At 46.4% G+C, this 25,890-nt stretch overlaps 2 protein-coding genes across 7 annotated transcripts; both read left to right on the top strand.

Moving 5' to 3' along the window:
- Positions 1-296: 296 nt before the first annotated feature.
- myzap (myocardial zonula adherens protein) lies at positions 297-9,813 on the top strand. Of its 4 annotated transcripts, none has more exons than XM_057025136.1 (14): positions 297-844; positions 1,347-1,427; positions 4,114-4,206; positions 4,705-4,869; positions 4,976-5,068; positions 5,162-5,275; positions 5,835-5,987; positions 6,208-6,333; positions 6,507-6,635; positions 6,705-6,799; positions 6,971-7,076; positions 7,452-7,535; positions 7,764-7,825; positions 8,588-9,813. In XM_057025136.1, exons 1-14 carry the CDS (start codon positions 773-775, stop codon positions 8,787-8,789), a joined length of 1,575 nt encoding a protein of 524 aa, XP_056881116.1. In that variant the 5' UTR covers positions 297-772; the 3' UTR covers positions 8,790-9,813. The 4 variants fall into 4 exon arrangements, with proteins under 4 accessions (XP_056881116.1, XP_056881114.1, XP_056881115.1 ...); XM_057025134.1 differs by having other exon boundaries at positions 7,911-9,813; XM_057025135.1 differs by having other exon boundaries at positions 7,719-7,825.
- Positions 9,814-10,399: 586 nt separating this feature from the next.
- On the top strand, positions 10,400-13,247 carry polr2m (RNA polymerase II subunit M). Of its 3 annotated transcripts, XR_008949420.1 has the most exons (5): positions 10,400-10,731; positions 11,411-11,818; positions 11,954-12,092; positions 12,456-12,616; positions 12,688-12,825. XR_008949420.1 is itself a non-coding variant. In XM_057025443.1 (4 exons), the coding sequence occupies exons 1-4, from the start codon at positions 10,628-10,630 to the stop codon at positions 12,847-12,849; spliced, it is 813 nt and encodes a 270-aa protein (XP_056881423.1). In that variant the 5' UTR covers positions 10,401-10,627; the 3' UTR covers positions 12,850-13,247. The 3 variants fall into 3 exon arrangements, 2 of the variants coding, with proteins under 2 accessions (XP_056881423.1, XP_056881424.1); XM_057025443.1 differs by lacking the exon at positions 12,456-12,616 and having other exon boundaries at positions 10,401-10,731; positions 12,688-13,247; XM_057025444.1 differs by lacking the exon at positions 12,456-12,616 and having other exon boundaries at positions 10,455-10,731; positions 11,380-11,818; positions 12,688-13,247.
- Positions 13,248-25,890: the final 12,643 nt, after the last annotated feature.

Genomic DNA, 25,890 nt, shown 5'->3' with positions numbered 1-25,890 from the left:
TTATATAATAATGAGCATTATGTTATTATAACGCTGCAGATGTTTAATGTACAAATATTTGCTTTAAAATAACTCAAATGGATCCAAACACAACTTCCCAAACTTGCTCTTTCAAGATTGTTCTGTTGTACCAAGGTTTTACCTAAAAGACAATATTAGCCCAATAAGAACTGAGCTGATATTGGCGTCATGAGGAAGGACTCGTCAGAGCGGTGGCCACTCCTGTCAGTGAGACAGGCTCCACCCGTCTCACCCGCCCTGAGAACGTCCTGCTGTCAGCGCTGGAGGTGCAGAGGTGGGAGGCAGCTGAAATGTGGCCCGACAGGTCTGATGGGAGCTCAGAGACACACAGGCACAGAGAGTGAACGACAGAGAGACACAGAGAGACAGAGAGAGAGAGAGAGAGAGGAGAGAGAGAGAGAGAGAGAGAGAGAGAGAAGGACAGGTTGACAGTCAGTCAGTCAGTCAGTCAGACGGGAATGAAAACAATGGTGCACTTGTGTTTGTGTTGCTGAGAGGGAAACTGGTTCTCACCCGATCACCTTCACTGGCTGTGAGGAGCCTTCCGTGGACCCCCCCCCCTCCCCGCCAGCACCCCCAGCAGCAGCAGACAGGACAGGCTGGAATTTCCCCTCCTCTTTTGTGACCGGAGCCGGGGGTCGATGGTCCCCCTGAGGGTTTGAGGAGAACTCAGGAAGGAGAGCGAGGAAGGGGTGGGAGGAGGCCGGGAGAGGGAGAGGAAGAGAAGCGAGGAGCGGAGCGAAGAGGAGCCATGCGTCGCTACGGTGCAGGGCCAACCGTGTCCAGCACCACCACCGAGGACCCCCAGGAGTTTCTAAACGAGGTAAGACTCCCAGCCAAACCTCCTCTCTCTTCCTCTCTCCGGGTCCCCCCCTCCTCTGTGTTTTGCAAACAGGTCCCCTCCCATGTTGCTTCTGCAAACACTTGTTTCTTGTCTGTCTTGAGGGTTTTCTGTCCCGGGACCAGCAGCGGGTTTTACTGCAGGATGTGTCCGGTAACAGGAGCGTGTAATGGGAGCTGCAGCAGCCTCTCATGTCATGTTTATTTGAACAGCTCGCCCATCAAATGGCCCATTGTGCCGAGAGTCCTCCAAAGTTGATCCCACCATTGTCCAAGAGAGAAACACCTCAATATTACTGGGCAAAACATGAATGAAGCCAGCAGATTTAGCGCCGACTGTGTCCAGCGTGCTGCGTTTATAAGAGCTCTGGAGCTCCGGAGCTGCTCTCATGCCTCATCTTCCCTCTTCCTGCTCATGAATGCATAATTGTAATTAATCATTTGTTTGCACAGCATCATCTGTGGGGTTTTTTGGTCTTTTACAGCGAAGGATCAGGCGCCTCAGGTTGACGCTGCACGCAGGAGAAAATGAAAACAAGGAGGCAAAAACTGCCAACTCAGAAGAAGTAAGTGACTGATCCCTCAGGAATATCATAGGAGCGCTCCGCCTCACCTGACAGCTCTATTAAGCCTTAATAATTAGACCTGAATTACCTCCCCGTTCAAACAAAGTCTGCACCACCTGATTTAAATGTACAGCAACACACACACACACACACACACACACACACACAAGGGTTGGCACCTGAATCCCTAAATTGCAACATTACTTCATCATTTTTAACCAGAGTAAAAATACATTGAACATATAATTGAAAGAAATGGCTGTGATTTATCTTGTTTTTGTCATCTGGTTACACAATCATGACACATGGGTGTGTGCGTGTGTGTGCGTATACGATACTGCACACACAGCTGTTTCCCATTGACTTCAAAGCTCCTCTCAGACTCTGTCAATCTCACTTATCACTGAAAATATTTGAAATACCTTTTGGCGTATAATTTATGTCCAACTGAGGCTACTGAGCACTTGAAAGGCTATAAAACAGTAAATATAGCACACACACACACACACCACACACACACACACACACACACACCACACACACACACACATGTGTCTGCAGAGGTGCAACAGAAGCGTCTGTGTGTTTGTCCATAATGTGACTGTACATCAGTACATTCAGTCCTTCATGTGTTTGTTTTTGGAGCTCCGCTTGTCTTTATTTGTTTTGAGGATCAGGAGGCTGATTCAGAGTTTCTGTGTGTGTGTGCGGGTGTGTGTGTGTGTTGGGGGATCTTTTCCTCACACTGAATGTGAAAGGTGCGTTTTGGGTGACCCTTGGCCGTGCGGCGTGGCGCAGGTGTAGCTGCCACGCCTCCACACACTCCACTGATAACACACTGCTCTCACCTCTGGATGTGCTTCCCCCGCCGAGGACGTGACCACACCCGCCGCGGCTAATGCAGAGGACAGTGGGGTCAAAGGTGAACGCGGAGCGGAGAGGACACACGTGTGAGCTGCAGTGACGCGTAGCCGAGTGTTTGCTCAGCCCTCTGCAGCAGCTCTGACAGCGGCCGTAAAAATAATATTAAATGTTCAGCGTCGTTTGTGAATTGGGCTGTAGCGGCTGATCGATGTCCCACCTTTGTTGTCATGTTGTGGTACCACGGCGGTATCCTCGCTAGTATATTCTAAAGACAAAAGTGGGCGTCCTGGGGTAGCTTTGTTGGAAAATACTCTATACAGCTAATATGAGTTAGCTAGTGGTATTGGTTTTCTGCGTGTGTGCAGAATCAGATGCACCAGTGCTGACCTTGAACTTGTTTTAAATCTTTATACGTTGTAAATATACTTAAGACTTAAAACAAGCAGGTTTAGGCAGAAATATGTATGTAAAATTGTGCTGGAAGGAATATTTGTCCTGCTCGTCATGTATGTCGTCATGAGTGTTAAATAGGAGAGGAAACTTTTGACGGTGTTGTTGTAGGTTAGAAGGATGCTGCATAAAGAGGTTATTTACCAGTAGATTTGTAAGGGTGTAGCCTGTAACCTGACACGCCTCAGGAAAAAGTCCAACAAGTGACTTTAGCCTGGTTGGGATCTAATATGTCCACAGCCTGACACACACAAAGGACCTGGACACAGTTGCTACATGCAAGTTTCTGCTCTGACATCATTGAATGTCACAGTAAGAGTGCGGCGAGCTGCCTGAGAGGCTCTCGCCATGATTGTAAAAGCAGCTGTGCTGGAAATAACGCAGCCACCCCGTCCGTCATCAGGTTCACAATGTGGCCGCAATATGCTGCACAGGGAGCGATTTTATGTGCAGGTGAAGCAGTAAATAGTCCAACAGGAGCCTGACGGTATTATTCAAAGGTTTTCACCTGCTTGCATAATCCAGACAACTGTCTGAGAGCGCACGCCGTGAGGGGGCAGAACAAAGGGATCCCAGTGTGACCCTCCCACCATCACCACAAGTTCAGCTCCCAGAAGCTGCTGTGAGCGGCCGCCTTTGTGGTCAAACACTGGCAGCATTGAGAGACGCAGAGCTGCAAGGAAGCTGCAGGGTGGAAGACATAAAGCTACGCGCTGCCCCCAACACACACACACACACACACACACACACACACACACACACACACACACACACACACACACACACACACACACACACACTCACACACACCCCTCGAATGGAATTCACATCCGCAGCAGAGGACCTCCCCAGTCTGCATGGCATGTTATCTGTCGATAGAGGACACACACACACAAACACACACACATATCTATCTATCTATCTATCTATCTATCTATCTATCTATCTATCTATCTATCTATCTATCTATCTATCTATCTATCTATCTATCTATCTATCTATCTATCTATCTATCTATCTATCGTGGATACCAGCGCTGCTATTGTATACGGGCGACGTCGCCCTTTAAGTTATTTGCAGGAGTAAATAAGCAGTGTGGTTGTGGCTTCGCTCATTTGGCCTGCTGCCTCCAGCAGAAGCAACATTTACTGACGAGTTCCTCTTTGTTTCTATGGAATCCAACAATGAACAGGAGGTGCCGGAGGTGCTCGGTTTCGCATGTTTATGTGGTTTCGTGGTTTATTTTACACATCTCCTGAAGTCAGATAATCAGCTGTTGTGTCGACCCTGTACTCCGTCCCCTTTTAAGGTCTAATAAAAGTAAATGTGTGTCTTGTGATGTAACAAAAACAGAAACTCTTTTAAATTGTAGGCCAAGAAGGAGAACAACGTCAAGGAGACGTGGCAGAAGAAGAATGGGCTGATCCAAAGAGAGAGGCCGGCCGGCAGGGAGTCGCCCCAGCAGGTAGACGGTCTGAGGCGGCACACGAGTGGCAGACGTGACGCCGTGACGCTGCTGCAGCCTCTCACCCGTCCTGGAAAACATCCTGCACCAGCAGTTCTGTCCCCAGTTAAAAATTAACAAATACCCGGAAAAACTGTTTGTAGTGGCAACAATCTGCACTCAATTATTTATGGAGCACATTGTGTTTAATGGTGGACTCGCTGTGCGCGGCGCCTGAATGCAGAGGTTCAATAGAGACGGCAGCAGCTCGAGTCGAGCTGCAGAAACGTGATACCCTCGGTACACCCTGCATTTTTTCAGACGCTTGTTCCCAGCCTCCTCTTTCCTGTGCTCAGCGGCACTGGAGCCTGAAATACCTGACCGAGTGCAAATATGCAGACACGAGCATCAATGACATGTGTGCACGCAAGCAAGCGCATGAATACAGAAATGCAATAAAAGTGTGAATCAGCCAGGACGTCCGGAGAAACCTGAACTGTGGATTCTTGCCCCCCTCAGTCCCACGCAGACATGACCAATGGGGTCCCAGAGGCACCGCTGCAGCACCCTGAGTCCAAAGTGTCCGGCGCTGTGCAGAAGACTGGCCCGGAGAGACAACGGGAGGTGATGGCCCGTCAGTGGACGGTCGGTCACCTTCAGGATGAGATGAGGTACATCAGAGAGGTGAGCGGACACAAAGGCAGCAAACAGCCGGGCCTTCGCTGGGTCTATTAGGCGGTGGGACGTTCTCCTCTCTAGAGCTCGCCTGCTTCGATGTGTCTCCTTACAGGTGAGAGACTCTTTGGAGAAGGTGAGGGAGAGGATGTACGGACAGTTTGGCGGAATGCAGCAGTCGATGCAGAAGCTTTCCCGGGAAATCAGGGTAAAGAACTCTGCAGCTCCATGTGACTGCCTGAGAAAGCGTGTGAAGCTGGAGATAAACGTAAAGATGCACGCTACCGTGTGGGTTTTGCAGGAGGCTAACACACATCGGAGGAGTCTGGAGTCAGAGGTGAAAACCCGGACGTCAGCCATGGACGCCTATGACCAGATGAACGGCTCCCTCATAGCTGATAACATCAGCCTACAGGTAACGCATGTAACACAGTCTTTTGTCCTCTACTGGTCTCCACTGGTACTGCACAAATATACCAGAAAAACAAGGTTTCCGCTTCAACGAGCTAATTTCAGTGCCTGATGTTGAAGACCGGGCGTGTGGGACTCAATAATGTGAAGCAACTCGTTACTGTGTTGACAGTTCCTGTTTGGTTAGTGTTGGTACCTGAGGGTTGCAGCCATGGCAACCTGGGCTACACTTGTTTAGCCTCCTTTCCCTAAGTCTTCAATGTTTAATCGGTTGTGCTTTGGCTATTATTAACTCACAATGCTGAGTTTGTGGACTTAGGTTTGATCACAGCGTGGCAGATGTTTGTTGGGCCTGGGCCTCAAGGCTTCTACCTGAAAAATCTCTTGATTATGTGGCAGCTTTTGCACACTTTCTGTGTATATTGGTACTGTTATGTAAATGTAGAGATTATATTGACTCAAAACTCCCTCAGAAGTGTAAGATAGGTGAAGCTGTGCCCTTCAACAGCTGTCCATCAATAAAAACAGGTGGATTTATAAGTAGAACGTGCTTTCTGTTGCAGAAATCTCTCCTGGACAGCTGCCAGAGCAGAATGGACAAAAGAGAGGAGCTGAAGAGTCTGAAGAACACCTGTGAGAAAGCTCAGCAAAGCCTTCAAGAGAAGGAGAAGGAGCTGGCTGCTGCCCGGGCTGAGAACCAGAATCTTAGACTACAGGTAGTCACGTCCCTGGCTGAAGTCAAAAGAGAAATAAGATTTAAACAGATCGACATATTCCCGAGCAGTTGAGGGCACAAATCTACAGTCTAATTTATAAAATCACATCATTCAACGTATTTAGGATAACAGACACGGCTTCAAAGCAGCAAACATGTATGGAAGACATCTTCGGTCCAAAGGTAATAATGAGTAATGGGACTTCATTCCTGGTATCCAGGTGGAGTCTTCTCAGGAGGCTCAGACTCAGGCGCTGCAGGAGCTGTCGGCCAAGCTGCAGCAGGACTACGATGAAAAGCTGCGGGAGGAGCAAAAGAAGCACCGAGAGGAGATCGAAAAACTACAGGTCTGCACTGTTTAATCAGCAAATAACCTGCGAGGAAAATGAGAGGAGACAGAGTTTCTCACGAAGCTCTTAAGCCTTTAATGGCGCTTCCTTAAATTGCTTCAAATAACCTCAAATCACCTTTAAAAGTAGCAGTCTGACATGTGAAGTGAAAGATATTGGACCTGACGCAGGCCCAACTGGACGACTACATCCTGAGACTAGAGGAGGCAGAGGGAAGAATCAGAGCGGCAGAGGCCAAGATTGCTGAGAAGGACCAGAGGATCGTGGAAGTGGAGCGTCTGCTGGGCTGCATGGGGAAGGTAAAGCAAGTGTTATCACTACTGTTGTTATCATCATTGGTGCTATTGTTTTGGTTATTATTACAACAGGAAAAGACTGAACTCCAGGCAAAGCTGCAGGAATGTGAGCAGCGCCTCCGCCTGTTGGAGCTGACAGATACAACTGATGCAAGCGTGGCCAGAAGGTAAGAAAAAGAACATCCACCCAACACAAAAATGTCAAATTAATCTCGCCCGGGAAACGTCCTTAGATAAACTTTTTAGAAACCAACTGAGCGAGCACGATGCCGAGGTGCTAAATTCCAGGAAAAGCAGTGCGAACTCCTTCTCAGCCTGGTGTGTGTTGACTCCTTTAGGTCCAAAGATCTGCAGACCGAAACTACAGGCCTCCGCGAGAGGATCAAACACTTGAACGACATGGTGTTCTGCCAGCAGAGGAAGGTCAAAGCCATGATCGAAGAGGTGAAGACAGCTCATTTATTCTCTGCTCTGGTGTACCTGCACCATGAAACTGGGCGTGGGAGAGGTCCAGTGAGGAGATTTGCTCAGCGGTATTAAGAACATGGCCCAGAGTCAACAAAGGAAGGAGGAATCTGTTTGATATGAAATAACATGAGAAAAAAGCAGCAGAAGTTTCCCTGGGCCCCAGAATCACGTCAGCGTGAAAGCCAACAATAACCTTCAGATATCTGTAGTTTCTGAATTTTTAACTCTGCAGATGCCTTCAGATAGACGTATCTTCCTAGCTGATGTACTGACCATCAGGCCATCTGTGACCTGCTGGACGCCAGTGCAGGAAACACTCATCTCACCTGAATCTCACCTTTCTGACCCAAGGTCGAGTCGCTGCGAGCTCAAGTTGCCCAGAAGGACATGTTCATCTCGGAGCTCCTGGACAGAATCGCCATAGTGGAGTGTGAGGTAGGATGGCGGGGGTGCAGTGAGGGGTGACGCGGTGTGGTTGCATGTGCACGTGCCTGTCGGACTGGGCTGCTGAGTGCTGTCTGCATTGCCTCCTCGTGTTGCACCTGTGCTCATGAAGTGACTTCGGTCCTTTGCATGTGCCTGACCTGACAGTGTTGTTTCGTCTTTTCCTTTTCCTAGAATAATGAATTAGAAGACAAGCTGAAGTATTTTATGTCCATACAGAATAGGCCAGAGGGGGGATTGGAAACCAGGGAGGTTGGATTGGGCTGTGATCTGCTCCCCAGGTAACGAGCACCGTCGGGGTTGTGGTTACGTTTGCTGTTTGCTCCAGAGGTTTCTCACGCTGATGTGTAAATGTGTGACCTCCAGACATGCACCCGAAAGCCTTGATGTCACACCCCCACGTGCACGGCCTCACCTCCACCTGTCACCAACCCATCAGCACCCATCTTCTGCCCAACTTCCATCTTTTGCAGAATCCCCCATTTCTGAAGAACCTCCATTTTTCGCAGAACCTCCATCTTTTGCAGAACTTCCATCTTTTGCAGAACCTCCATTTTTCGCAGAACTTCCATCTTTCGCAGAACCTCCATCTTTCGCAGAACCTCCATCTTTTGCAGAACTTCCATCTTTCACAGAACCTCCATTTTTCGCAGAACCTCCATCTTTCGCAGAACCTCCATCTTTTGCAGAACCTCCATCTTTTGCAGAACCTCATCTTTTGCAGAACCTCCATCTTTTGCAGAATCCCAAATTTCTGAAGAACCTCCATCTTTTGCGGAACCTCCATCTTTTGCGGAACCTCCATTTTTCACAGAACCTCCATCTTCCACCGATCCTCCATCTTCCCCAGGACCCCTCTCATCCTCATCCTCCACACCTACTTCACCCATCTCACGACATCCCTTTTCCTACCTGATGTCACCCATCCACGCACGGACGTTCAGGTCCAACAACCCCCCACCCAGCAGGCTGGGGTCTAGTTTGCTGAGGTACACTCCTGTTGAGTACAGCCGTTTGCTACTGTCCTCCTCCTCCTCCTTCAGCTCCTCTGAATCTGAGCCTCCCACCAGTTCAGTCCGGTTTGGGTCAGACGAGGTGGACGCACAAACAAACACTGACAAACCATCGGCTCCTGAGGAATCTGCTCCAGGCCTGAATTTACTGCAGCCTCGATCAAGAACGCCTCAAGTTTATTCACCTTTCCTGAAGCTCATGGAGTTTACAGCAAATATAAAGATCGACTGAGCATAAAATACATGAAAACATGTGTCCCCTTATGAAGCATACATCTCACCATTTCTTCTCTTTTCCTTCTTTTTTAAAGAAATAATATGCTGGTTGTTAGATGGCACCAAAGTGTGGCTATCTGACCCAGTATACTTGGGATTTAGGGGAGATGGAAGTTTAGGATTCAAATGTTTCCATCGTTCATTTATGGTTCTTTTCCCCTGTTTTAAAATATAGCTCAGTTTACTTTCAGCCTTGCAAGCCAGTGGCTGTAAATATTCATCAGTCAGGCATTTATTCTAGAGTAGGTATTTCCAAAATGCATATCTCTTAATTTCTGAGAGATTTTGATGCATATTAGATTTTTTTTTTAAGGATTGTAAAAAAAAAAAAAAAAAACTGTCTCTGCAAACAGCTGAATTTGAATGTGATCCAGCAGGAAATGTAAAGAGATGATTTTTTTTTCCAAGCTTGTTTGCACATGCAGTAGCACTATCCTGATGTTCTCCGTTGCTCTTGGGTGTAGATAATCCGATGCGTGACAACATTTTTAAGTGATATATTGAAGGATTTTTTCCCATTTGTTTACTGCGATTGAAGCCTACTTACTGCATCCTGCTCACTGAACTCTATACGTTCACTATTATTGACGATGTTCTCATGTCTGTTATGTTTCTATTATTTAATATTTGCTCTGTAAAAATGGAAGGAATCCTATTTTCTTATTGTCCCATGTATTTATTGACATGCCTTGTTTTTTATGTAGGTGGTGGAAATGAATCTCGATATTGGCAACAGGGTAATGTCATATTTAAGTGCGTTTCTGTGATAATGATGATAAATCTGTTTGATCGCTGTAAGAATGATGACTTTTGTGGTGACTGCCATTCCTGAGCCACAGACACAAGTATTAATCCGATGTTGTCTGCACTGCCACACTGGTGGATTGAACCTTTATGATGTGCCTTTTCCTTATTGATACATATCATGCTATTAATAGACCAGTGAATCTTTGAATAATAAAGTCTTTTAATATACAAAAGGGTGTCAATCAATATAAACCCACGCTCGCACACAAACAGTTCATTCTATGAATACATATGTATAAACTCAGTACCTGCTAAATGGTATCAGCAGAACTGAAGAGGCTGACCATATTCTCTTAACGTTCATACATTGTACAATAAGCATTAAAGCACTTAATTAGACAATGGACAGGCTGAGGCCTGAATTAAACATTGTGGAACATCTGAACTATTGTTGACTCCAGTGTTGAAATCCAATTGAAGCACAGCCAAAGAAAAAGGATACAGCTGTGGCTCATTGTTCATTAGATGTGAGTGAAGTTGGCTCAAAGGTCAGGAAGCATCTGATCGGAAACACCGAGGTAGTAAATGTCAGACTACGAATACTTTTTCATGGGCCCATTTTATGTTTATCGATGATAATATATGTTTTTCTGTAAACACTCGGGATTCATTCACATAAGGTTTGCGAGTTAAAACAAGTGCTGGTGTTTAATTTTCCCTGCAGAGGGCAGCAGGTCGCCAGCGGCGACACAGGGGCGGCCGGAAGTGTATTTGTTCTTCACCTCCCAGGCCAGAGGAGGCGCTGGCGCCGCCCTAGCACGTCAACTATACCACAGAAGAAGAGTTCGCGTTTAAACGTTGTTTTGCTTTGCTGGTGTCTGGCAGCCTCACTAGACTTTAACGTTTCTAACGTTCGCTCAACATTAATTAGATGGGTTGTGACGTGGTATTTAGCCGTGCATATGTTCTGAGCGTGTTTGTGCAATGCTAAAAGTCTCTTGAGAGCGTTTCCTTGATGCGTTTTCGGTGCTCAGCTAGCTGTCAGGGATGTCTGTCTCCAGGGAGGGACAGAAGGTCGGGGACCTGAAGAACCTCAGTAAAGAAACGCTGCAAGAAATTCTCCTTCGTCAAGAGAAAATCCTCACCAACCAGTAAGTTTACACTCATCCGGACTATTGCAAACGTTGCACAGGTTGTCATTCTGTGGCAGAATCGCTGTGCAGAGGGTTACATGACTGATCCAAACCTGCAGATACGTTTGATTTAATGAGGCCTTGTCGCCTTAAAATCAGGTATAATTCGACAACCTTTTATAGATTTTAACTAACTGACTACACTGTTTCAAAGACTGTTTAATTCTGCAAGATGATTATACACAAATGAACCAGTCTAATATACCATCTTAAGAAATATTAGCTTCATTCTGCTGTAAAAATGTGTTAATATTTGAGCCACATTGCCGGTTTGTAACTGCTAAACGTTACTAATTGAGGTGTTTTTTTTGTTTATGTCAGAAGACAATAATCCACCCTTTAAATCGAACAAACCTTGCAGCACAACAAAGTATAAACTTAATTAGCATAGAATTTAGATATCTGAGATCATTTACACACTTGAATTTGGGAATTTGGTTGAGAATATTTATCTTTACAGGCTGTCGGCGAGGCAACGCTCCGGGCCATTTAAAGTGTGTTCAAACGTAGTGGTCATTCCATCCGAAGCGATTATAGTCAATAACACATGAAGAGCAGACACCAGTTGAATATTGCATTTTTGAACCTGCGTCTCTGTCTTGACAGGCTGTGCTTGTCTGGTTTGTGTTCTTTACAGGAGGATAATGCGAAGTCTTCCCGACAAAGGAAGTAAGATTAGAGAATATGTGGAAAAAGTACGCTTGGCCATTCAACTCCGTGAAGAAGAGGAGAGGCGACAGGCTGCCGCCCAGGCAAAATTATCCCAGCAGCTGCAAGAGCTGCCGTCCGAAGAGTCTGAAAGCATTGAAATGTTGATTGTCTCTGGGTCCTCTGATGGTTCCAAAGATTCTGACCTTGTGAGGTCCCTGGAAATGATGAGCGTGTCTGACAGCGATAATGAATTCAGGTTTGGGTCCAAACCATCACGTAGCAGCGCAGAAGAGGATAATTACTTTACAAAACCACACAAAGAGCAAAAATCTCACAATTTAGTTGTGCTGGAAAAGACGAATCCTAGCACAAAGCAGAAATTCAAACCAAACCAGTGAGTATTTGTTATTGCCTTTTGTTCTATTGATAATATTTAGATAATTCTGTTAATTTATTAAGATTTTTCTCATTAGAGTTGATTCATAATCTTGGGAGTTCTTGAGTTGTACTGATTTGACTGTGTTTCCAGGTTCCTCCAGAGAGAAAACACCCCTGCGAAGGACAAGTACCAAAACCACCCCCCAGCCCACCCTGATCAGGGTGGGGCTCAGTTTCTGTCTTTAAAAGAGTCGGCTGAACTCCTGCAGAACCAATTTAGGAAGAGAAAAGTTAGTGGCACGCTCCTCTCCTTTACTGTTCATACTGAAGTAAAAACAATTGCACTTTTTTTCCCAGTTAAGCTCAATCATAGCCCATTACAATTTTGTTTACATTTTTACGAGGCGCCGTTAGAATTTTGCTTTTTCAAATTCTTGAGAAATTAGTCTGCTTGGGTTTTTGCTCCATAGTTTAGGAATAGTGAATAGTTTATAGATATTCAGCATTTAATCATTCAAGCACAGCTCATATTGCAATAGTTGAAGAGTAGCTTTAGTTCTGACCAGCTTAAATAAAATATGACACAAAGCCAAACCATTCAAATAACGTTTCAGTAATTTATGACCTTTTTGTCATTTAATGTGGAATCAAAGGATGGGAAATCCACGTGATTCCCGTCGCCTCTAGGGGGCAGCATCGCGCCATCGTGTCAGCATGCGCACAAACGAGCGACTCAGGAGCCAAACTGACAGATGACTATTAAACTCTTTACCCCTGTTCGATGAGACTTCACGAATACAGATGTGCTCTTCAGGTATAATAATGCTGTCTGTTTTCCAGGCTCTTCACATCAATATTTTTTTCTCCCTGGTGTTTTAATTTCAGGAGTTAGAAGCCAGAGTGGCAGCAAATATACTGTCTGAGGGAAGGAAGGTCCTTATGGAGGACTACAATCCCGATGAAAGCGCCGTGACTTCCTACAGAGAGGCTCATGCCAAGGAAGACCAGCACTCCTCTGACGAAGACGTGGACAACGATAACAACTGATCCTGGAAGTGCCAGAGCTGGGAAAGCCGGTTTGACCTTGGCCTTAAAGAAAACAGACTTAAGACCTTGTAAACACGATCCATCAAACACAATTTTCAGTTCAAGGACAAGAGATGGTGAGGGAGGAAAAAGGGGGCTGAAGTGCTCTGGGGAGAAGAAGCTGGTATGTAGGACGAAGCTGAAGAATCTGAATGACAGGTTAACAAAACCAGCTCTTTTATTTTCATGCACTCCGTGATGAGAACGGCTGCTTTTATATAAAAGTATTTAATGGTAAATAATAAGTGGAATGTGGAAAATGTTTTTGTCTTGAAACAAATTTTAAATATATATTTCTCTCAGCAAAACTGCTGTTTTTGGCACAGGAAATGCAACAAATAAATTATTTTTCCATCATCTCTCAGGTTTTATGATCATTTAATGTCATTAAACAGCTGGGCACAAGTTTTATTAATATGGAAGAGAAGTATCTCCAAATTCTCTGCCAATAATTCAAACCTCATGTTGTGTGACGGTGACAGAGTTGTGCGACTAAATGCTTCAGTGTTTGTGGCGGCGCTGTAGAAGAAACCATCCAAGGAAACCAGAGTATTATTGATGGCAGCGACAGACAAGCGCTCAGAATCGTGCATGTTGTCGAGTCTTCGCTGTCGGATTAATCAGCCTCTACGAGGTTCTGCTTCCTGGTGATTAAATCTCTCAGTGACCGAGCAGCTTCCACAGGACGACGCCGGTTCCACAGAGCAGCAAAGCTGCGTCCAGCTGCAGGCACCGAGCCCCCCCACCCCCCACCCCCCCTTTTCCACAGCCCTGTGAGATCTTATCAAGCCGGAATCTGGGAGACACTTGATAAGATTGATGCAGGGTTAGTGAAATATTGAAGCTTGATGGCTCAGACATCTGGAGCGCATTTGGACCGTGTTGTTGCTGGGGAACCGCAGGCGATGACGGGACGACAACAGGCCCACGCTGCATGGCCAATACCATTTTTCATCCCTGCTAATTCCGTGCCAGCCTTATTCATATTTCCAAACCGCCACTCCAATCATCTGTCCCCCTGACTTTTGTCTGGAACGTTGGGACTTAATTTTAACAGCCTGGTTTGGGGAGTTTAATGAGGAAGAGAAGGCACTTGAGGCACGTTGGAGGGGAAATGAGGGTGGGTTCATGTAGGTCAGAATCTGATGGTAGATGCACCCTGATAACCTTTGGTGATTTCTGTGGAGGCACCGGTGGGGGATTTTTAGTGCTATCTGATTGGTATGTATTGAGACGTTGTATCTGATGGGCTCCAGAGTGGCCCTGTGGTGACGTCCAATAACAAATACGCGAACAACGCCCCACAGAAGAACCTCACTGCACTGGGATTAATCAGCCTACCTCGCTCAGATATTCCCAGACTGTTACCAATTAAGGGGCACATATTTGTTGTAGGTTTTCTCGTCCACCGACGCTGTTGAGGTGGAACCAAGCGCGAACCTGGGAACGTAGAATGCGCAGAAGGTTGTTTGGACTTTATCTCGAACGCGGACTACTTCATCTCGTGTCGATGAAGTAGTCTGCAAGCGATTTGCTCCAAGTCTTGAGTTTGAAAATCACAGGTCTCGTGGGAGGGGGAATAAATTGCTGCTCCGCTTGGGAGGGGAAAACTGGAATGTGATTTCAAAACTGCCTCTTTTAAAAAGCACGCATCTTAGCCCAAATTAGAGACGCAGGACGGCGTCCAGACTGGCATTAAACACAAGTTATCCCCTCAGCAGAGAGGCCGCTAACGTGCGAGGTCGTGATCTTCCAGCCTGTGAAGCTTTCGCCAGGTTTTCTAAACACGCTTGCATGAAGTGATGCAGCGACGCTGCAGATCAAGTTAATCTGCATCAGAATTTGGCCTGTTGATGTTTCTGAGGTGTTACAGGAAGTTTACACCCGACGCCTGACTGTCCAAGCTGCAAAGATCTCACTGCTAATGTAGGAAAATACTCTCTGACTGACGGGTGAATCAATCATGCCTGTGAGGCGGGTGTTAACATGGACCTGAGAAAGATTTATTACATTTTTTACATTCTTATGGGTTTTTTTTTTTTTTTTTTTTTAAAACATCCATCAGAGACTATCAGTTTATTACACAAGACGGTGGTTGGAGCACATTGCTTCCAGTGATGGAAGATAAATTCTGCACTCATTCAGTCATGAGTTGCAAGCATGCACGTGCTGCTTTAACAGTTTTACACATTGGGAATAGAAAAGGTGAGTTGCCAATAAAACATCCAGAAGTACCTGGAAACATGGCTTTAAAAACGTAATTATTAGTGATTAAAGCCCACCGAAGCATCAGGTTCCATAAAATGCAGATCACCTTGTGTGGCTCAAATGTAACCCGGCTGTAAACGCACCCCGTTCGAATTCCACATCTGGCTAAGCCCAGAAATGTGTACATTAGTGGCTCACATGTGGCTGATCAAACATGTCCAATACTATAAACTGAAGTAGGCATAAGTTCAACAGTTTTCTTTAGTCCTACACTCTCCCTCTGAACCCCGCTGCCAATGACAGCTGTATTCAATGTGTGTATTTACGCACGGATGAGCGAACCTCTGCAGCCCTGCCTTGTTTTACATTCTCCAACGTTGTCTTACATCCCTGCAAAGAAGTCTTTTCATCCCCATCCATCGAGGGGGACTCGGATTCTTCCGAGCAAACGCAGAATTAAGCGCCTTCTCTTTGTTTTATGAAACCATCTGTGCCCCCCCATAGTTCTAATGAAAGTACAGTATGTGACAACACAAGCGTTACCGTGGAACACTATTTACGGTTCAGTAAGCCATAAAAGTGACCACAAATGGAGAGGCCACTGCGTAGCAGCAAATGTGTTGAGCTTGTTTAGCCAGTCTTTTGTAATTGAATACATGTTATGATAACGCTGCCGTCGCTACTGAGACCCCGCCGCTAGGGGGCAGTAGTGCATCTTTGTGCCGGACCTCGGCAACGGACAAACGCACGTTATTTTGTTCCACTTCCAAAACCTTCCAACACTGATACGAGACACAGCATTAACACTTTACACGTATATGCTTTGATGGTTTTGTTACCATGGCAACAGAAAGATGGTTTGGGAGATTTGACTGGAGTCACCATCTCTCAGGGTACTTTGAAAAGGTCAACGCCAGGGTCAGATTTTCCTGGAACGAATGCGCTAAAAGAACCGCTTCAGATTCCAGGCTGCGTGTTTCAAAGGTGGGGTGCATGTCCCAGGTGATGTGACAGCCCTGAGATCAGACCAGCATCTCTACGACTGGGCTCAAAAGAACTCCCCCATCTCTGCCTGGAGGGCTTTGCATAACAATTCTGAGGCACCAGTGAGAAAAGGCGGAGAAAAGGACGGAGGGAGGGAGGCAGAGGGGTAAAATGGGTTGAGGCCCGTGATGTACGGCGCGGGCCAAGAAGCTGCCAGCATCCCAGTCGGTCCATGTATGGCCTGGCACGGCATTAAGGAGAGTGTTTTGGGGCCTGTCAAAAGCTCATCACAGCGAGGAAGCCGTCTCTGTAGGGATGCTGCAGGGGTGCCAGGGCCCTGTGGGGGGAGAAACCAGAGACCCTGCCTGGCAGCCCGGTCATAATGAGCAAGAAAATACGCTTGTATTCCCATTAATGTTCCAACAACAATCAACTTTTGTCCCACTAATTTTAATCCCTCAGCAACTCTATAGGATTTGTCGCTGTCGCCGTTTATAGTTTCATCTTGTGTTTTGAGCAAAGTCGGATTGTTAGACAGATGCTCTTATATCCTCGATGACAATCATCAAAAGAAAGAGTAAATATAGATCATTCTGAGTTGTTTTTAAAAAAATATTCTCTCCTGTGCGTTAACAGATGGTTTAATTCCTCAACACCCCCATAAAGAAACCACCACCACACTTCCTTTAAATTAATCAAACAGCTCTAAACTAAACCCACCCCGTTCGTGCCTTTTTGTGCTACAGGTGTGAAGTGTGGAGTTAAATGTGTCTCGGTGCAGTGTGGCTCTCTGGATCACTCCCGTCTGTAAAATCCTCTCCATAAACTCACAGTTTGGCCTCGGGTCTCATGTCTGACAACAACCATGAAGATTAAAAAAAACCAAAAAAAAACCCCAACTCCCATCCAACAATTATGGGGCCTCTGTGTGGAGTAGTTTGCTGGTTTATATGCTGTAATGTTGTGACTGTTCCAAACTCTGGGACCAGGTGGTTTTCATTGCAGAGAGCAGCGCGTCGGAGAGCCGATGTGCAGCACCTCACTGTTCCTGCAGGACGCTCGGGTGGAGGACTGGGGGGAAGAGGGTATTTAGTTCATCCACTCGTTCGGTAATGTGGTGTTTTCCTCCGTGTTGTTTGAAAGTGCAGCGTGTAAACAGCAATAATACGAGATTTTTCTCTCTTAAACTCATAAAAGTGAATCGCTCGGGGAGCAGTGGCGCCCTCTGTCGGTAGATGGGTGTTCTCTGCTGCAACACATGCAAAAGCACTGATTTTTATGAAGATTTACTGAGACTATTTGGTTTGGCTCATTATCACTAGGATTAAAAGTATGTATATATATAACATTGACAGATGCATATTTGATCATTGTCTCAAACCTAATTTTGTTGTCAAAAGACAAAACGCTAATCCATGACAGTTAAATGCAAAACCAGGAAGTCTAAAAGTTTTAACTGGGCAAGAAATTTCAGATCAGGTCAAAATGATTCTCAGCTGCTGTCTGGAATATCTATAATATCCATCAGGAGGTTCATTAACGCTGGAGGACCGTTTCATCCTGCAGTGGATCAGCTCAATTCACACAAGCTGTTTATCTTCGGTAGCTCCTGCTCCCCTGTCAACGCATGACATCATTTCACAAAGACGTCCTGTCACACGCTGGCTTGTTTACAGGCTGCAGATCTTCCCGCTTGACTTGTGTTTACATCCTGGTCTTGGCCTCTGCAGGTGCTGCAGGTTTAATAAAAAGCAGAGTCACAGAGTCATCTGTGTTGCTTCAGTCACTCAGAATGAACACACACACACACACACACACACACACACACACACACACACACACACTCTTTTTGTTTAACATTTGCTAATGCTTGATGAAAACACAATCTGGGTTGAGTGATATTAAAGCATCTGGAACTTGTTTATCGGTTTATTTTAATCACCAGAGACGAGCCGCCATCTTTACAAACATTAACCCCATTTTAATCTTCGTTCCCCTCACTCTCAATTCAGGAAGGTGACATTCTTCAGAATCTTCTGCTCGGATGCTTCAGGTTCTCTGTGGCTGTGGATGCACGTGCACGCACGCACGCACGCACACACACACTGGGAACAGCAGACATGCAGCAAGTGTAACAGGACCATGTCCAGGGCTTCAAAGTTCCATTTCCCATTTGGATTTCAGCACCAGCGAGTCGCGCTGGACCCGATCGTGTCCTGGAAGTCATTAATCCGAACTGCAGCTTTGAATTTCACCACCTGTGAAAGCCGCAAAGCTCAACCCGAATCACTCACACACACACACACGCAGAAACACACACACTATTACCGCAACTAGTAATATCTCATGACTAAACATTGTTTCATCCGTTTAAAACACCCAGAGCGACGTCGTTGACTCCATTAAAGCAACAAATGTAATGAAATGATGGTGCAGATGATAAACTGAACCTGAACGCTGCCCTCAGCTAACAGCTCCAGCGCCATGACAACCACTGGTCGTCAGTATTGGTGGAGCTTCACGACAGGAGAAGCTTTATTCTACACACCGAAACATCTTCCGCAGCCACGTCCTGTCTGCTCGTGTATGAATGAAAAATGGAACCTTGACGTTCATCCCCTCTGATCCCAGCTGGTGTCCAGTTTCCCTTCGGCCTTGCTGGAGCGGTGCTCATCACTGCTCAACAGCCACATAATCCCTCATCCAGGGTTTGGACTGGAGGTGCAAGGTAATCATACACACCAGTGTGCCGCCCGAGTGGGCTGAAACCAAACACCCACTTTACGTCAACCGTGCATGTCAACAGCGGTTGGTACGTGCACGGCGCGGCTCTGGGCCCGAGCGGTCGGACGCCCAGCGGTCCGATCTGCACCGCCTCACTCCGCTGGCATTCACCTACAGTCCGACAGCTCCAACAAATTCCATTTCTTCTCCGCTTTGATGTCAGGGAGGTTTTGAGAGAAAAGTTCCTTCCACTCTCGCAGATCGGGGGTGATTTTGCTTTCACCGAGCTCTTTCGTGTAATCAAACTCAATTCCTTGTTCTGACATTTAATAAAGAGCATGTAGGATTACAGCCCGAGTTACACGCTGCGGCGCAGCCCTTATTGCTAACATATGGGGATTATTCCTCAATTAGTTAGTTACAAATATTTTTAATAAGATTTGACTTGCCAAGCACAGTTGTGCTGATTAACATTAATGGTGGCTGGATTCCATTTCGCTGCTGCAGTGCCAGGTCCCCACTATTGTGTGTGCTGGCTCACTGGCACCGTTTACTGGGGCACCTAAATGGACCAGAGCCATCATTAATGTTATTAGTTACACCTGACAAGCAGATTGTCTGCTGTGAGAAAGATCTATATTAGTGGCTGTGAACATTTCCGGCTCTAACTGCGAGAGCCCCCTTGTGTCAGGTGGGGTTGACGTCATCAGGAAGCTTCCCTGAAGTCGACTCCCACGTGGTCAATTTATTTTCCCTGAAACGTCGTTGCATCATTGCTTGAGAAACAGATCCTGGTAACGGAGACTATCGGGGATGGTCGCAGAAATGCGAAGGTGATGCTGATGAAACCAAAATAAAATCATCCAACTCAGCAGTTCCACGGTGGAGCGTGTTTCATTTTGTTGTTTTTGCTTTTCCAGCCAGCAACTTTAGTGTTTTTGTTCACTCTCACTCTTCCCGACCTGGTTCGGATCCAGACAGTCAACTGGTTTTCATTAAAGAAGCACTTCGATGGATTCTGCTCTATTTTCCCTGCAACAAACAGCCGCGATGCATCGCTGAGAGGGAGTGACAATAAAGCAACATTCATGCCTTCTCTGTTTAAATTTGGCCCCGTTCATCGACACCATTGAACTCAGCGGATGAACAAATACCCCTATAATTCTCCAGACTTTCATGTGGGGCTGTGTGCCATCGATTGTGTTCACAGCCTTTTAAAATGGCGGTTGCCAGTCCTTGGTGCGCCACTTTTAGCCACCTAGCATTAAATGCTATTTGCGTGTGCTCACAGAAGTTGCCCCCTAAAGCCTCCCGACGACTCTAACTTGCATGTTTCCCCGGTGTGAGCGCAGAGAACCGGGCAGTACTTTTATGTCTGCGCTGCAATTTGGGTGTAATAATAAAATGATATTCCAGCATTTCAAATGGAGCTAAAATACCAACCGCTGTTTTATTATTCCTTTTTTCTGTGCGATGGGGCATCTTTCCAGGTTAAAAAAAACAAAAAAACCTTATGGATAAATCCAAACACTTTAATGAGGACAAATGCTGTGATGGGAACTGTAAACGTTGAGTTAGACTGTCGGCACGGACCTCCATTACTTCATTTAGTGAGAGAGAAACTTTCCACTGGAGCTCCGACGTGAGCCGGACAGTCAGCCTGCAAATGGCTCCGTCCGCCGCTCTTATCTGCTCGCTCTCTAATACAGCGTGACATAAATCACAGGAGCGGGCTGTTATCCATCAGCTCGAAGTACCGCTAATACAGCACACACTCACTGGGGACACTGGATACATCTATTTAAGAACCTGGGCATGTTTATCTGGGTAATTTGATGGTTGTTTCACGTCCCTCTGCTGGCACATGCATCAAACAGAAACACCAAAAAGAAACGAGGGAACGTTAGCGCTCACACTCACTTGTGGGTAACATCATCCAATATGCCGGTTGAATCTTTCAGCGGCGTCTTTGTTTTGCTTATTTGAAACAAAAGATGAACAAACAGGCTAATGGAGCTTCCTGGCCACTAAGTTACGCCGCACACACGACCAGGACGGCTGCTTGTGTTGTGTACGCCGCGTCCATCAGCAGACGGGCTCTTTTCTGAACTCACCTCCGTTCCCATCATCGGTAATGGCTCCCCTCGCCGCTGCTCTCCGCCCGGCGATGACACTGTCATATTTTGAAACATCTCTCTCACGGTTGGCACCGCCGCTGCGCCTCTCTGTTCCCCCTTTGTTGGAGACCACACAGAGGGATGACATGTCGGAGGCACATCCAGGCTGGGTGGCCCGGCTGCAGGAGAGACGTGGGTGACAGGATCAGCCTTCAACAGACTATGGCAGTAATGCGTGGAGACAGTGTAAAGCCACTCTTTTGGGGACCTGTAGAAAGAGCAGCACTGGCAATTCTGAAGAAATGCACAAAAAAAAGAGGAAAGTTCTTTGAGAGCCTTGTTTTATCTGCAGCCTCATGCAGTATAGATTCCCATGCACAGCTAATGCCTTTATGCATCCCAGGGAAAAGAAGAGCAACTTTGGGCTATCTAACTCCCAGTTCCCACCACTTTAGCAAAAAATCCTTCAGTGATTTGAGCTTTATTTTAAAAACAGTCGCATCTGATGAAGATCCAGATGAAATTCTAAGGCAGGAGAGGGCTTCCAGCCCGCCACTCACAGCCTCTTTGCATACCTGTAGCGCTCAAATCTACTAAATCCATATTTAAAGCAGGTCTTGGGTCACAATTCTTTGAAGTGAAGGAGCCCCGAGAGGAGCTGGAGCTGAGGTGTTTCCAAACAAGTGACAGAAAGGCAGAAAACAGGAGAAGATCACCTTCTTCCTGATAATCACCTTGTAGCATTTAGCACATACTTATCAACACAAATGGCCTCTGTGTGTGTCCCTGTGTGTGTGTGTGTGTGTGTGTGTGTGTGTGTGTGTGTGTGTGAGAGAGAGAGAGAGAGAGAGGGAGAGAGAGATGCTGGACTTTGTCAGGGTTGAGTTGCGGTAGAAAAAATAGATCAGAAGTGTCATCAGGAACAGGCCCCTGGATCCCCACGTCTGCATTCTTGTGCCGCATGAAGAATGGTGCAACTGACGATTGTTTATTTTCTTTCTTTATCTTGTCTTGGCAACCTCATTAAAAAATGAGAATGTGCAGTTGCGCATCTGGTCAGTTCTCGCTACGTTCTCTCCGGTCTTGGGAAACAGGGAGCTCTCTGTGGGATCTGTCAGCCATTGAAAAAAGCAAAGCGTCTCTTAAGAATCTCCAAATATTAAGCCGACCACCTGATCTCTCAGAAACGTTCAGGGGTTCACAAACTCACAGACTTACCAACAGCTTTGTCATTTCAGCCAAATTGAGAGAGAAGCCCGAACGTTTAAAATAATCCTCGCTGCCTATGACAGATGAAAGTTTGTGAGCTTTTGTATGTCAAAGTGGAATAAAGAGCGTTAAGTTGGTCTATAGGAGGGGAGGAGAAATAAAGAAACATTCAAGCAAATCTGCTGTCAACTGGACAGATAAAAACACAATCAGCTGTGTGTCTGTGAGTGTGTGTGTGTGTGTGTGTGTGCTTTGGGCACCAGTAGGTGGTCAGGTGGTTCTCTGTGCTCCCAAGCGTCTCACCACCCCGCTAAGCGCCCCGATGCCATTGTTCGCTGCAGAAGCTGCATGACTGATGCAACAAAAGAGGAGACATTGATCTTCAGAGACAAGCTTTGCTCCCAGCACACTGTGCTGTGCTCAGCGAAATGAAGAGATCCTTTCCAGAGAGCTGCAGCTAAAGCGCTGCCTTCAAAAAAAGAAGACCTAGTAGGACTTAATCCACGGCTCCGGGAGGTGGGAAAATGTGTCGAAGGTGGGGGGGTGGGTATTAAAAGACTTTTAAGCTTTTGCAGATTCAATTTTGAGGAACAGATTTTCGGTTTGGTTGCGATATTTGACCTGATGTGACAGGAATGTTTTCCCGCCCTGACAGGTGTGCCATTCCTAAATGGACCCCTGAGCACGGCGCTTCAGCTCGCTTATCACAGCTTCATTTAAGCACGGCAATAAAACAATCCAGCTGCGTAAACATGTTACAGAATGTGTGAAATCTAAAACAGAGAGCATCTTTAATGCTCCCCGGATGACTCTGTCGGCCCCAGCGGCCAATAAATCATTTTCCCTCCGCGATTTAAAGATTTAAGAGGTCAGTATTTGTCACATTTGGGGCACCACGCTGGGCCGAGGTGTCGCTTTCTTAAGTGTCTATTACTGCGAGAGCTCGCTGTCCCAAATGGCGGAGAGGGAGGCCCCATTTGGGAAGGCTGGATGCAGCCGTGACGGCATGAATCCGCTCTGAAGGACTGGCCTTTTACACCTGTGCGTCACACGGGGGAGCTTCAGCTGTGAGTGGGGGCGGCGGCCATCTGTGCGCTCTTGTGGTAGCTCCAAGGATAGTCAGGGAAGCATCCCATGTGAAATCTGCCTCCGAAGCGTTCCGAATCCTCCAAACTGACATAAACGTGCTTTACAACTCCTGAATCACACATGCCGTGACTCACGGCCGGAGCAGCGCTCGTGAGGCTTTATGTAACGGCGGATCTACGGCGAGTCTTGCGTGCCAGGCGTCGACTCTGGCGATGAGGTCACGCAGACGTGTAGCTTGATTCTGAGAGGGTGGAGCTGATTGAGCGGCTCGGCGTTGAAAGACATAATTGCTCGGCAAACGTGCGTCTCTCAGGGGTGGGCGGCCTGCCTCCCACAGGATGTCTGGGCAGCGTCGCCTCCCACCTGAGCCACGGCGGCTTCCCTCGCCAAACCTTCACCTGCCGACGCCGGGAAGCAAGGGGGCGGCACACGTGGAGCTGAAGGAGGCTCTTTGCAGCGATGCTGCTGCTTCCGGTCAATCCCGGCCACCAGCAGGACGCCCGGGGCTTAATTATCGCTTTAATATCAGAGAAAGACCCCAAAAAAAATATTTCTGTTTAACAACAATGACACCAGAACAGTTTCAGGTCTCCATCTGTTTGCAATCCCAGTGTAATGCTATCATCACCTGTTTCCATGGTCCCGCTCACATCTGGCTTACATTAAAACACACACACACACACACACACACACACACACACACACACACACACACACACACACACACACACGCACAAGGTGCATTTTTCCTCCTTTTTTGTGTGCATTTTACTTTACTTTATGCATTTGAGGGCTACAACGGCCCGACTGAACGCCGTGTTTTCAGATGGCGGTCTGCAGATCCCTTTGGGTTTCAGAACCAGACTCCGGACATGTTAAACACAGGGGTTTAAATACTCTGTAGGCTTTATTGCAATGTAAAACATATTTACAACGATAACAAAGTGGCTCGGTTCTTAAAAAGGCGAAGGAGCAGCGCAGCGTTCCCTTCGTAACTTTTTAACTACAGATGCACATACATTATATATAAATGAAGTCTGTAGGAAATGTGTTTCCCTGCCTCTGTCTGGAATCTGTGTGTCCATTTTTTTTCTCTCCTATGGACACCAGCTGTGCAGCTGGTGCTAGCTGGAAACTGTGCTTAGCCTGCAGTCGTGAGGGAGTTTTAACACAATTCTCCCCTGTGCGTGAAGGAAGCGGTAATGTCATGCAATCGGGGCTATGTTATCGCCCTATGAGTGCTGGAGAGTGATGTCAGAGGAAAAAGGAAACTAGCTAACTCCCAAACCAAAAGAGCAAAGGTTAGAGGCAGGCTGGCAGAGACCCAGACTGGCTTAATGACCTTTCCTTATTTTTTTTTCTTCCCTCGCTCTTTCCTTAAAAGCATTTTTGCTTCCTTCAAATGGCTGACACGGACGGGACGCTGCTTCCTTTGGCATATCTGCTGATGAGCTGTGAGCAATCCTAATGGAGCAATAGTTGTCATTCTGTGGTTAAAGATTAGAGCTTTTTAAAAAATGGATCATCCCCGGAGACGGCTCGGAAATGATGAAATGCGCTATTGTAAATGGTGGAACTGAAAGAAATGGATGGACAAACTAATTTACTCAATACATTAACAGCTTTTCCTCATTTGTAATGAAAATTCTAAATCACCTCATCTGTTATGTGAATGGTGGCTCCTTTTCATCCACTGGATATTTAAACAGACTCTTTCTTGTGGGAGGAGTCAAACCCTGAAGAAATCAGTTAGAATCTTGGCGTTGCGCGTCACATCGTAGCTAGAATGTTAATTTTCTAACAGTTTGCGTGTGCATGACACTAACAGACGCTCTTCCGGCCATCTCATCACTCCCACTTGTCTTATCTCCCAAATCCTTCGCTGCTGCAAGTTCTGTCCATCGCATATTTAAATATGAAGTAATCGTTTTTGTGATTCCTAATGTGTGAGTGTGCAGGAAGGGAATGATTTCCAGACTGCAGCAACTGTCCAATCTTCCAGAACTCCAGTTTCACTCCCTAAAGTTTTCTCCGACCCCGCTGACCCCTGGCGAATTCTCCAGCAGCGTGCTAAAAATACCATTTATTCAGATTATACGTTTAAAATGAAAGGAACACGTCTGAAAACGCAGTGTTCTACATGTCCACATGCCTTCGTGAGTGTTGTTGCCAGCATGTTTACTGGGAAAATCCGATATGACGTGGAACGACAGGAAGCTTCCAACAGAGGGATTCTGGCTGTAAATGTTTGGTTCTTGCGGTGCTGCGGGAAGATTATACAACAGCATAATATAGACATGTTATTACCTGAGCCTTGTCCTGTAAAAATGTCTGGATGTCGTGCGGAGATTAAGGATTGGAGTGTAGGAGGGAGTTTGGACTTTCATCTTTTAAACACATCCTGCAGGCAGGTCCCTGCTGTAGTTATGGTCTCGGTTCTTCTGTCTCTGTCCAGGGAGCTCACACACAAAAATCGCCCTGTCTCTTCCTGCCCACATTCATTCTGGTGCAGCAGTCAGGGGGCTTCTTGTGTCTTTCTCCTTTGGAATGAAAGACACAAAGTTGCTATTAGCCCAGAATCAGCATGTGAATGATCGAAAAAGTGGCCTAAAGTGTCAAGGTTGTTTTTTTAATAGCCATATCATACAGATTATGAAGATCTCTGTTCTCT

The sequence above is a fragment of the Takifugu flavidus genome, chromosome 2 (genome assembly GCF_003711565.1).
Source record: "Takifugu flavidus isolate HTHZ2018 chromosome 2, ASM371156v2, whole genome shotgun sequence".
In the NCBI taxonomy this organism is placed as follows: Eukaryota; Metazoa; Chordata; class Actinopteri; order Tetraodontiformes; family Tetraodontidae; genus Takifugu; species Takifugu flavidus.
The sequence above is the reverse complement of the archived record's forward strand: the minus strand, read 5'-3'. Positions and strand labels throughout refer to the sequence as shown.